General features: G+C 44.1%; 1 protein-coding gene across 14 annotated transcripts in view; it reads right to left on the bottom strand.

Moving 5' to 3' along the window:
• Window positions 1-13,709, bottom strand: part of MEGF11 (multiple EGF like domains 11) — a 256,970-nt gene that overhangs the window by 47,733 nt on the left and 195,528 nt on the right. For all 14 annotated transcript variants that reach the window (XR_006017856.1, XM_042039041.1, XM_042039040.1 and 11 more), the window contains 3 exons: window positions 6,282-6,402; window positions 4,646-4,809; window positions 4,137-4,239 (listed from right to left, as the gene is read on the bottom strand). Coding sequence is in view for 13 of the 14 variants with exons in the window: in XM_042039041.1 (XP_041894975.1) it covers window positions 4,137-4,239; window positions 4,646-4,809; window positions 6,282-6,402 (388 nt within the window). In the remaining variant the exon portion in view is untranslated. The remainder of the gene's footprint in view (window positions 1-4,136; window positions 4,240-4,645; window positions 4,810-6,281; window positions 6,403-13,709) is intronic.

A 13,709-nucleotide genomic window follows, 5' to 3' on the forward strand; every position in this document is an offset into this window, starting at 1 on the left:
AGCTGAAAGGGTAACAAAACACACACTGCCACAATTAACCTGGAGCATGTTGGCTCATCACAGGGAGGAGCAGAGCTTGGCAGGAGGAGCAGCCAGGCCTGTGGCTTTCCTTCTGTGATCTGTCTGGGAGAGGGATATCTGATCGGGAAAACGGATGGACTCAGGTCTTGGGGGCAGGATGGGCAATACCTGGGCCTGGCTTCCCCAGGGAGTCTAACCTGGCTCTGGTCAAGAACCTCCAGAAATTAGAGGACAGGCCAGCAGCTCTAATTTAATTATTGAGGGGTTACTGAGGGAAGCAGCTAAAGGCTCTGTAGTTTTAGCCAGTTGGAATCTGTGAGGAAGCCATTTCTGGTACAAAATCTGCTGCCAGCAGCTGCCTGAGCAGGGACCAAGCTGAGGGGGTTTGCAGTTCATCCTGCATCCCCACAGGGCTTGGCTGGAGCTGTCATCCCCAGAACCCCAGCACCGCACCTGGCACAGGAGCACTGTCACCCTGCTCACCCAGCAAGGCCACCAGGGCAGCTGGTCCTTTCTTGTTCAGGTTCAGGGTATTTATTAAGTCAGAGGAGCCTAATTGAAATGTATGACTTTGTCATTGTCACTTGAGCATTCAGGAGAGGAGGTTGCACCTGGCACAGATGAGACTAGTCTGTGCTTCTTGAGGACCTGGATGCTTGCAAAGGACTTCCAGGAGCTGCTCCACGACGTAGCATTTCTGTGTTTCCATTCCCTCTGTGAATTCAGTGTGTGCAGGATCCCTAATTAACCAAATGTAATGAGCACTGAGCATTTTCATTTCAACCTGAATGTACACAAAATGCCTGGTGTGTTGGGAGCTCTAAGGGACCTGTGCACACACAGAGCTGCAAGCACAGAAGTGTCTGCACCTAAAATGCACAGCAAAGGTGGAGAAAGAGATCCTTATTAATCCTTAGAAAACAGCCTGAGCAGTCAAGATTTGATCCTCTAAGAGTAAGACTTTTCCTTTTTAACCCAGCACTAGATATGAGCACCTCTTGTTTGGGTTTCCAGGGTACTATCTGTATACATGAAGTTACACATGTGCAACCTGGAGAACTCCATCCAGTGCAAGGCTGAGCCCTCAGTGTCACTGCATCCAACATTCCCTTCCTGTGGAGGGAAATTCAGCTCTGCATGGCATCAGCAGGTCACAGACCTGATTTTGGCCAACATTTCCACAAGTTTCACTTTGCTTGCAGCACGTGAGAGCATTTTGCCAGTGTGGTTTTGGGCTTCTGTGCTAGCTGTGCTATCTCCAAAGCCATTGGTGGTACCACGTGCCCAAGTACTTGGCTGGGTGATTTGCAGCAGTAACACCAGGTACAAACATCTCCAGACCTGATCTAACTTCTGCCTTTGGCTGCACATGTGCAATTCCCCACAGAACCTGATGGGAAGGGAATGTGCACGTCTCGGAGCAGCTTGTTGCCTGTGTGCTTATTTATGCATCCAGCTGGTTTGCACAGCTTTGTGATCTCCTGGTTGAGACGTGGGGATCTCTTCATCATCTTCCCATCTGCCAGGAACACTCAGCTCCTGAAAATTACCTTCCCCCAGCTGGTATCCATGGAAGGTCATTGTCCTGAATAATAGTCTTGATGGGTGGCAGTCATGACATAATAAAAGGATGGCAGAGTGCTATTAACTTACATTGTATGCTACTCTTGACATGCCTTTTTCCTTCTTTTTCCAGTCCTCCTCCGCACTCTTACCATCTATCAGTCCCTGAAGGTTTATATCAGTAACATCTTGAAACCACTTTAAAGAAAATGGGTTCAAACTTCCCCTTGATCTTTACATAAAACACAGACATCAACAGGGAGTCCCACGTGTGGGGTGAACATACAGAATAAGCTGTTTCAGATGAAGTTTTGTGGCTATTAGCATCAGAAAGCCACGTGAATTCTCTGCTTGGTATGAGTGGGCAGGAAAACCTTCAGAAGTTCCATGATCCTGAACTTTTCTGATCTTTTTCAGGCCATGTCTAATTAGTACCAAAATCAGAAAGCAAAAATTTCAGCCTGAATTATTTATCACCTCATATTTATAAAATGCACCGCAATACACATCATGGCCCAGTTCACAACAACTGCAGATAAGATTAATCTTTCACTGATGCCATACTCCTTAATATGAAAATATAATTATCTAGCTGAAGAGTTTCTTAAATTACATACTTTCAAACTGGTATGAGCAGAATTTATCCTTGTGTCTGGTGCCAAGCCAAGTGGAAAAAACATTGGAACAGAATCGACAAAACACATGTTGGTTCTGTCTATCAACATTTCCACCTTACAGGGCCCTGTCAACATCTCAACTCCAACCTGGTCTCAAATATGGATATAATATTTTCCTCCCTGAAATGTGATCCTGAAGAGAAGAATTCCAGAACTGCAGGAACTCATTGAAGGATAAAGTGCTTAGGCTGCAGCAAGTCCTATGCAAGTTAATATGCACTTACCTTGCCCAATATAGAAATCAAAGAAGGAATCAGAAATTATTCTTAACTTTAATTAATTAGTATCTGCATTTGATGGCCATTTACAGATGTGCATGGGAGTAAGCACAAAGTATTTGTTGCAAATGCCTTTGAGAAAAAGCCACAGCTTCAGTCTGTGTTGCCTGCAAAGTTCAGTCCCTGCAGTTTTCTCTGGAATGCGACATCCAGAAGACGTGAAATAATCTTTTAGAATATGTGTGCATAAATATCTCTCTTCAAATTACTGTACTTTTAAATGCCATTTTTTCCCTTGAAGAAGCTCACAATGACTACAGGAAAACCCACCAGCTGTTTCTCTGCTGATCATCAGTAATGCACAGTGGAGTTTAAAGCCTGATAGATGGATGGATATATTGATGGCAAAGAGGCTCAGAGAAAGAAAAATGCAGCCCAACCAGTGAGGAAGGCAAGAGAATGAAGGAAGGGACACAAGTGAGCTTATAAAATGGATTTTCTTGGGGGAAAAATGTCCTTTCCTGGGATACATGCCCAGTATCTTTGAAAAGTAGCTTTGTTGTACACAGTGTGTACAACTTACTATTTTTACATTTTATTTAATTCTTTGAAGATTATTTCCATTGTATATTTTAGGCATAATTTCATTGCTTTTGCTTCATGCTCCTGGGAGCTGGGCTGCTGTGGGATGTCCTCTCCATCAGAAACAGAAGGCATGTGCTGGTTTAAGACATAAATCAGTGGGAAAGGTGACCGTATCCCAAATGTTGGCTGCCTGATCACCCAGCCTTGCTCCATGCATCCTTCCAACTTGTACTTGTTTGAAAAACAATTAAATTTTCCAAATGACTTGCTGTTAATATAAATGCATTTTGACTGTCAGTGCCACTGGTGGTCCTGCAGTATATGGGATATAACTTTATTTCCACCCAGGGCCTCGACAGAGAGCAGAGAGAGATTAACCACCATTTTAGGCAGCAAAGTGTGAAATGGTTGGGTCAATAACTTGCCCCCTACTGCTGTCAAAAGCTGGCAAAGAGAACATCAGTGTGGAGTCAAGTGCAGGTCTAATTGTACTGAGGACTCCAGCCTGGACTCTCCAACTTCACTGAATATTCCTCTCTGTCACTGTGTAATCACAAGAGCTCTGTCAAACCAGCATTAATATGCTCTCTGCAACTATCCTATGACAAGAACCATTGGAAAATGGGAAAAATCTGGGTTTTGTATGATGGAGCAGCTGTAATGACTCATCAGAAATGCCCTGTCTGCATCCCAGGTGTGACGGTCCCGGGATTCACTGTCCCACAACTGCACCCCTGTGGAAAGGGCGCTTCAAGGAGAAAAACTCTGCAGGATTATGGATGATCTGCATCTCTCCTGAGATGCAGAAGGCTAACATCTGGCTGCAGGTTTGGAGCCATCTTTAACTCATCTGAATACAAATTTAATGAATGCCAATTATTGTCACCATCAAGAGTGATTTAAATATGGGCAAGTTCAGCTGATCTTGTCCCAGTCTATTATTTAGACATTTGCAGTCACAAGTCCAGGGCTATAACTGATGCCATAGCAAAGCAAAACAAACCAACAAAACCCCCCAAACCCCCAAATCAACCAAAACCCCAAGGTTTACAAAGGTAATTGCTGATTTTACCTGTCCAGCCTGCAAGGCAGCAGCAGTACCCAGTGACAGGATCACACCCATCTGCGTGGTTACAGTCACAACGCTCACTGCAATTAAGGCCATATGTTCCATCCTTCAAAAATATAAATAAAAAAACCTCTAAGTGATCAGCTTTTTATTCTGAAATGTGCAAAATCATCTATCATGTCCCTCTTAATGCTGAGTTGCATTTTTTAAATTAACATACAGAGAAGACAGAAACTCAGTGCCTCATGTTTCTATATGGAACCAAATGAGGAATCACTTTAAAAAATGATGTTCAAGAAAATGCAGATAACACAGCAATAGCTCTGATAAAATACAATGCAAAGTATAATACATCCAGTTGACTGCTAGAACCCCAATCTGTTATTTACACATTATTTCCTTCAGACATCACAGACAAAATGAGATACTGCCCTGCTCCTTGTTCAGCAGAGCTATGGGGACTGTGATTTAAAGGGGGTGGAAGACCACCCCAAATTGTTATTTGCACTCACAGGACAAGGCTGGTCACAGAACTCCCCCTGCCATCCCGGGGAGCAGAGGCAGAAGCCATCAGCTGGCCTGCAGGATGCTCCATTGCTGCAGGAACACGTCTGGTTACAGTTGAGACCCCAACTTCCACTAGAACACGGAATAGAACAATCCACTCCTTGCCACCCTAAGGAAACAGGGGAGAGAAACAGCATCTGGGATGTTTTCATGAAAACAACAAAAAAGGCTGGCAAGTTGCAGCTCTTTGTTTCTAGGACCAGTTTCTTGGTGTAAATTAAGACTAACTTGGGGTCAAAGACTGACCCTTTCATTGTGACCTCCCACCTCCATCTCCCAGCATCTCCACACACAGATGGAGGTATCACTGTGTTGGCTGTAGCCAGATTTAGGTGTCTGATGCCTTTCTGGGAACTTCTGGGACAGTCCCTGTCTGTCAGGCTGGAGACTTGACCCACAGGACTGCAAGAACTTTTCATTTGATGCTGCCTGTCTCTTACCCCTTTTTTTTTTTTTTTTTTTTGAGAATGCTATTTAATATAAAGCAGCTATTACACCTAAAAAAAGACCAAGGCCATCATTTCTAGCCATTAAGGCTCAAATCTTAACTACCAGGAGCACAATGACTTTCATTACACTGCAGCTCTATGTAATGGAGTCGAGCAGTAACTCATGGTTTATACACCCTCATTAAATGGGGTTCTACAGTGATCCATTAATTCATGTTTGAAATGCCAGATTTTATTGTTATTTGCCTCCCTTCTGTTTTAGGGCTTATGTATGTCATACAGGCATAGCTCATTTTGGGATTTTGGGGGAACAGAAGAGCCACTGTGCCATGGAGCAGTGGAGGAATTCTCAGGTGATTACTGGATACATGGGATGTGCTCACCACCACATACAGGAGGGAATTAGGGACACGTGTGTGGGAAGAAAAGATGTCAGCCACTCTGGAGCAGGCAAGATTTCTTATTTCCCCGAATAAATGACAGCCACATCCTGCAATCCCATGCTGGCTCAGGAGACAGAGGACAGCTGCACACTGCTGGGGTGTCACAGCATCAGGGTACAGGAGGATGGGCAGCTGAGGATGGCAGCAAGGGCAGAGAGCCAAGGCCTACCTCACAGAACCCAAGGGCAGGGCAGGGCTGGCAGCTGGGATGAGCCAGGAGCCCAGGGCAGCAGGAATGAGACCAGCCCAAGGTGGACATGGGCAGGCAAGAGTCAGGTCAGGGCTGGTGGGGATGACCAAGGCCAGGCACAGCCCAGTGCCAGGGGCTGCGGGACAGACAGGCAGGAAGCTGCCTCCACTCCCATGCCCAGTGGCCTTGGAATCCAGGAGAAACAGGGCAGCAAAGGGATAAAAACCCAGAAGCCCGGGGATTGTGTTGCATTTCTTCTGGAGAGGAGTAGTGTCTCTGCCCCCACACTTAGTTCTGTGACACGTTTCTGCAGCAAAACAGAGAAGTCTGGCCTCTGTTCTGGGCAAAGACTGAACTTACAGTCCAGCCCCTGTTGTGTTGGGATACTCGGGAGAACAAGAAAATAGTGGAGTTCCTGACTGCATGGCTGTGCCACTTAAAAAGGGAACAGGCATTGATGCCAAATGGCAGGAACTTGTTAAATGTGAATTTTGTTTACCTTCTTTGCAGTAGCACAGCCCATCCACAGGGGAACAAGCGCCATCGTTCTTGCAATTACAAACAGACGAGCAATTGGTTCCGTAGGTTCCTGCCATGCAGGGAATGGTGCAGTCGTCTCCCTGCAACCCAGAAAAGTCAGAGTCAGCTAAAGAAATTTGGCATACAGGAAATTCCCAGCTAGGCATAGGGAGGCTTTCTCTCTCTGAACAGTGAGCGGAGTGTTCTGAGTTGATTGCTGAGTCTTCAGCACTTGAGCAGTCACTGCTGCTTCCCATGATTATGATGCAATTAGTGCTTTGATTGACTTGGAGGAAAGGGACAAGTTTCTGGCATTCATTCAGCAGGAGGTGGGGAAGTTACAAAAACAAACCTCCTAGAACAGATGTTAGATCATTAAGCAAAACATCACTTACGAAACACTAATCACAAAATATACAGTCTGAAATTGTGCCGAGATCGCTCTGCGTTTCTTGGAAAATATATTCTAAGAATAGGGTTGTTAAAAACCTAAAGGATCTCGTATGTGCTCATCTTCCACAGATTGGCAGAGAGGAAAACGACATGGCAGGTGCATCAGACCTTTCTGATGTGTAGCTGGTACCTGCATTTGTTTTCAATTAATTTGCATGAGATTGTGACTTTAGGAAGAAGGCAGAACAGGAGTGATGTGTATGTCAGAGACAGGAGGCACACAGCAGAACACGGAAACATGGTCTCTGTCCTATTTCTGCTCTAGGTGTGTGGGCAAAGGGAGGGAAAAGAGAATAAATACTTATACTTTACAGAAATATAGAATGCTCTAACATGACATTCTGGTGTGCTGTATGCACTGATCAGCTTGTGTGGTTGAAAGGAGAGATGCAGTTCTTATTAATACTGTTCATCTGATACAACAAGGGAATTAAAATGTGAGCACAATAAGGTTTAAAGCAGTTGTGGTTTAACCTCAGTAATTGAGGTTTAAGCCTCAGTAAACTTACTGAGTCCCATAGCTAGGTCTACACATGAACATATACAAGGTATTTCTGCTTCCTTTTCCTCTGTGTGTAATCCTGACTTTCACATTGCAAATTAGCTCCTAAATTTACTACTTCAGTAAGCCAAAATTAAATAATTTAGCTCTATGCCAGGGAAAGTGAACTCGCTACAAGTTAAAAAGTAACTCCATTGCATGGTGTGACCTGTGCCATAGCTCAGGGGAAAAGATACTGGTCAAAATGTATTTTTGCAGGTGAGAGGCTTCACTGTTTGATAGGAGGATCCATCTATCAGGAGAGAAATGTGCACCATGTCAGCCTCCCTATGCTGTGACAAGTACCTCCAGGAGCCTGTATACCACACATCAGACACCCAGACAGCACAAGGAAATATGAACAGATTTCTAAGCACCATAAACCCCCATCTGCTTTGCTGGAGCAGTTCTGCCTCACACCAGTGTGACTCAGCCTATTTTAGACCAAAAACTTTGTTTCAGGGGGAAGGAAAGGAAATGGTTAAAATATATTGCTCACAAGTAAATCCTGCAAGTCCCTGATTTTTGAGCGAAGGCACTGTTTGTAAAAGATGCTATCTTTGACCTTGGTAGAGTAAAACAAGTTCCCCTGAAAAGGCCTGGCAGGAAAAGATGCTGTCTTGACAGCCAGAAAATCCAAAGCATGCTGCCCCTCATTACCCTGCCAGCATGCCTATGGAATGAGCTCCAGGAACTTGGGCTGGCAGAGGGGCATTCAGTCTCCACGCCTAATCAATCCTCTGCCTTTCTCCTATGTGTGACAATTAGACAGCCAATTAGTGCCACTTAGGAACCCTTATCGTGTGTGAATGAAACTCCCAACTCATTTCATGTACTACACAGAACTGCTGGTACTGCTAATAATTTCTATGACAACTGACCTTATCTGGATTTGAACTAGTGATCCAGAAGGAAAAGAAAATTCCTTTGAAAAGGAAAGGGGAGTACAGTGATGTGGAGTTAAAATCCCCCTTTGGGAATCCCATTAACCAACCACAGAACCACAGAATCATCAGGGTTAGGAGAGACCTTCAAGATCATCCAGTCCAACCATTCAATCACCCTAAAACCACATCCCCAAGTGGGGAAACCACATCCAGACACCTCTAAAACACCATCTGGGCCAGGGCTGGAGGCAGCAGGAGGATTTCCAATGTCTCAGTTAACGTTCTGTGACCACAGAACAGCTCCTGTTGGGGGTCAGTGCTCCCTGGCCAGGTTCAACTGGCGTGGATTCACTGGTTTTCTGTAATCACTTTGGATTATGCCAAAGAAAAGGGATACAACTACCTTGAAAGGGGGTTGTGGTGAGGTGGATGTCAGTCTCTCCTCCCAGGTAACAAGTGACAGGACAATAAGGTGAGGAAATGGTCTCAAGTTGCTCCAGGGGAGGTTTAGATTGGGTATTAGGAAAACTTTCTTCACAGGAAGGGCTGTCCAGAATTAGAACAGACTGCCAAGGAAGTGGTGGAATCACCATTCCTGAAGTCTTCAAAAAACATGTGGATGTGTCACCTGAGGACATGATTTAGTGGTGAACACAGTGGTGGTGCTGGTTAATGGTTGGACTTGGTGGTCTTAGAAGTCTTTTCCAACCTTAAAGATTCTGTGATTCTCACAAGCTGAACATCAGGCTGCTTATTCCAAGCCTTTGAATTTTGGCATTTACTTTAATGTACTTGGCTTTATGGACTGACAGAGGCTGGGCATTCTGGCTGCCCACCATCCACACATGTACTTTGCAAACAAACCTTAACCGAAAAAAACCCCCCTGGTTTAACGAGATTTCTATTCCCAGGTTTGACAAGTGAGACCTTCAGAGCTCTCTGAGTGACAACTGCCAAATACACTTAACTTCTTAATTACATAAGAGGAAAATGCACTTGAACTATAGCACTGGCTCTAAGATTTTATTAATTATAAATGCACACCTTGTTATTAACATTTTGAACTTGATTTGGGAGAATGACCTCTGAAATTAAATGCATTCAGGTACTGTTAAAGATATGTAAATTCCACCTCTCTCTCACCACCTGCCCGAGTGGATAATGCTGCAGTATATGTATCCAGCTGTTAATGAGTTATATATTCTAATAAACTCATTTCAAATTGTGTGTATTGAATCTTCACTCTTGCAATATGGTACTTTATATTTCTAGCCTATTAAGTAAAATTAATCAACAGCTGTGCTCCTTATGTTGATTATTCTTTTTTTTCTATTAAGATCGGGAGGTTAATGAGGATAGTGCAATGCCTGGATGTGGTATCCATGCTAGGAAGGAGTAGCTAATTCCATCAAACATATACCCCTGGAAATGCTAAAGCTATATTAAGAAATTGGGCTATAAATAACTTGGTATTTTCCATCTCTATGTTCCAAATCAGAATGACCCACATGGACATCACAAACTTTCAAAAGTGCTTCATTTTCAGTATTTTCACTTAGAAGACCCAGCTTATCAAAATATACCTCCAAAATCTATCCCTGGAATATTTCTATTTCAGGGGTCAAATCTGACCTTAACATAAACAATGGAAAAACTCTCTTTAGGGGATGTGGGGCCAGGGCCAGCTGTGGGAAATGCCCTGCTCTGTGTGAAGCAGCACATTCCTGCCCTCTACTCTGCATCACCCCCTCCCAACCTAGGCGAGGCCACCTCAGCACCACCAAGGAAGGGGTGTCGCACACCTCCACCCCTGCTCAGAAGTTAACACCACTGAGCCTCTTCTTGTTTGAAATCCAGACCTGATGGGAGCACCCCAACATGGCTAAGATAGACAAGGGGATCTGCATTCCCTGGGACCCTAGAAGTCCCCTTTAAATCAGAACGAACGGTGGCAGTGACCTAAGTAGCCCCACCTGTGACTTTCCACACTTCTAAGTACTTCAGAAACACCCTTTTTTGCTGGAACTGACAGCTCTTCCCAGCACCCCGAGAACTTTGGGCATCCAGTTCTTGTTACGGTTAATTCTCCCCAATGGATTGACGGTGAGGTCCAAGGAACCAAACTCCATTAATAACTCAGGCTGCCAGCTCACATCCATCAGCATCAAATATTAATAGACTCCGAGGGCCACAGCATCCATCTTTTGGGATGGCAGTCAATAATATGTCTTGTTTCTGTTCAGGGAGAGGGAAAGATTTCCTTCCACCAAAATTATTATTGTTCAATATTAGTAGAGCTTAAAGACACCGTGCTGCCTTAGGTGTTGTCTGTGTTAACAAGCTCTGGCTGCTCCAGAAAGTGTTTTCCCTGGATTAATGTTACCCTAACAGATTACATTTCTTGTTTCTTTTAAAAATACATTCCTGCTATAAGCAGCAATTAACTCCCTTAAAAATCCCTTTCTGGTGATCAATACACAAATTTGTATTTCTTCCTGTGCATTTTGGATCAGGCCTTTAAGCCTGCGAAATGCATTTTGAAAGGAAAAAAAAGGGAGTTAAATAAAGGGACCATAAAGGGAGTTAATAACCCAGCAGTGGTCAACAACACCCAGCAAAGTCTGCACCCACGCCTGGTCTGTCACAAAGTTTGACTATTTAAGGATGTGGAATTAAGGCTATTTGAAGTAGCTACCATCTACAGGAATACAATTCCCTTGGAGGGCTAAAGTCTGGTTCCACTGAACTCAGTGGCAAAACAGAAAATCAATTTTTCAAAGCTTCTGCAGTGCAGAAGAGTAACAGGATGTTATTGAACCTGACCTCAAGTTTGCATGACAAAGACCTGGGTGACAGCTTTGCTCTTGAGGTTTAATCTGCCGAGGTGTTGAAATTCCTCAACTCTCACAGGTTACTGGGGGCAACTGACAGCCCTGAAAGGCAAAATATTGGAACCTTTGGTAATCTGCAGTGGGATTCCAACTAATCAGAGACTCCTAGCACAGCATCTGATCCCCTCACTTGCCCCCTCCTCGTCAGGTTGTGCAGGCAGACCCTGGCACCAGCCCAGGGATGCTCCACGCTCGGTGCCCAGAGCATTGAGTGGAAAGGAGGGCACAGTGCAGAGCCTCCTGTGTGTGCTGATCCACAGATCAGGGAGACCAAATGCTGCTGCTGTTTGTAGCTGAGGCCTGTGTGTCCAGATAAGCTGATCAGTATGGATTTAGCACCTACAAAAGTGTATTTCTATGTACACACAGCATGTGGGACAGCGGTGTGCTGAGACACGGTGTCTGTGCACTGATGCACATCACAGATACACTTCTGTATATTTACTTATTTAATTGTGACATTTACAATTAACCCGAAGTGGTTCTCCACAAACATTCCCTCAAGGTAAACATATGGTATCCAGCAACACAAACTGTCAGAACAAACTAATTTCCTTAATGTTGTTCAGTGGAAATTACTGTGCTCTTCATCAGCAGATCAGCAGCAGGGGGAAACTTTGTACTTGTACGGGGCTTGTCCTCCACCCTGGACTCAAACAATTTATTCATGACCTTACTACACAGCATCTTTAGCTTTCCAGACATAATGATGTCCTCTGGCAGAATTCCTTTCCCCTCTGGGTGTTACTAATTACTCCCTGCAGAGGCTATTATTGGCGCTAATGATAAAATGCAGTAAAAAGCCTGGGGAAGGCACCCGTGCCAAGTGTTCTGTGTGCAGGTGATTGCTGTGACTGAGCACTGACAAAAGTTCCTTTACCCACCTTGTAACATGATGAGAGGTAGCTGTGCTGGGGTTTGATACAGATCTAAAAGGACAAAATGAAACCACCAATGACCTTACTCAGTCTGCCTTTCCCCGTGTCCTTTTCATGGGAAAGGCAGGGTAAGAGGGAAAGGATGGGAAAGAGTTTTCTTACACTTAAAAAAGTGACTTTACAGCTCATGACTCATCCAAAGACAGAACCATTGGCAGCCTGAATGCCAGAGTCTTTCATGAAATCATCAACCTCTCCAAGAGCCATCTGCAAAGCTGTCCCCAATCTGCACCTCAGTGACACCACAGTTCTCTGAGCAAAACATGGACACGCCAAGCACGGATCCCTTTGGGAATGAGCAGAACTTCCCCTTTGCTTCCCGTAACCTTACATGGATTTACAAACCTTTACAAATGGATGTCAGCATTTTATTTCACCTCTGAATTTGTGCTAATATGCTAATTCATACAGTAAATTTCACAGTAAATGCCAAGTTCAGAATTAGTCAGCCTGATATTAATTCTTAAATTTGATGATGGATCAGAAGTATTCAGCAGAACATGCACACAAACAAAATGGAAACTTCATTTGTTATAGAGAGAGTAAGCAAAATATTATAAATAATGTCAGGTCTAAGAACTCACAGTACTTTATCAGATACAATTTAATTTTATTTTACTGATTACAGTCTTTGCTAGCAAAGCTGTGAGCTCTGAGTGACAGGGGAGTAAAAGTTACCACAAAGTAACTGTGGTTGTTATTTTCCAAACTCTTTGTACAAAATCTGGTTAAATTTCATGGATTCCTATTTCATAAATCCAAATATATTTGTGGCCTGTTACTGTCATAACTCACATTACTCCTTCATTAAGGCCACAGAAGAACCAGGACCATGTTCTCATTTCTGGTGTCTCGGTCCCCAGAACCTCTCACTCTCCATCTGGGTTGTTCTGTTTCCCACTGCACAGCCTCAAAACTGATCTGAGATACATTAACAGTATATTTGGGTTACTTTTATTAAAGAAGAATAAATGGCAGCACTCAGCCTATGGTTCCAGGGTTACAATGGGTTTCAGAGCAACAATTATCCATCCATCCTCCCAAAAGGGACCTTTCCCAACCCATTGCCCAGGCACCCTGGGAATCCTTTGTCACAGCTTAGGAGAGCCTTTGGATAGGATTTGGCTGCCTGGGGAATAATTTGTGCCTATCAAGATGGGAGAACTTGTGCAGCCCCCCAGTCTGGACACTGTGATGTGGAGAACTGGAATTAACTGGACAGAGCTCATGGTTTCCAGCCCAGCAAATCCCAGCCATGAGGGATTTACTGAGCAGGATGCAAGGATCTGTGCATCTCAGGAGTCAGGCACTGTATGTTGGCTCAGGGTCCTCTCACACTGGGACTTCACTAGAAATTCATCTTTTCAAGTGGAGGGTGCACAGAATCTCACCACTCTCCTGCCCTCCAGCAGCTTGGCTCCAACGTGCTCCATAGAGCCAAAAGGAACAATGGTCTGGCACTATAAAACTGATGAATAAAGGCAGCAAATCCTAGCTTTTGAAGGGTTTTTTCCCCTCCATGAAATCCAGTGAAAACAAACACAACTAAAACCTTCATTAAAAAAATTGGATTTTGCGTACTAAAAGTCAGCAAACCTGAGCTGGATTTCTGTCAGTGAGCATTATAATCTCCCTCACCACCAGGGAACAGTTTTCTAGTTTGCACTAAAAGTATGCCCAATACCAGTCAGTTATCTG

The sequence above is a fragment of the Corvus kubaryi genome, unplaced genomic scaffold (assembly GCF_017639235.1).
Source record: "Corvus kubaryi isolate FWS band 111438036 unplaced genomic scaffold, C.kubaryi_AGA036_p1.0 37394, whole genome shotgun sequence".
In the NCBI taxonomy this organism is placed as follows: domain Eukaryota; kingdom Metazoa; phylum Chordata; class Aves; order Passeriformes; family Corvidae; genus Corvus; species Corvus kubaryi.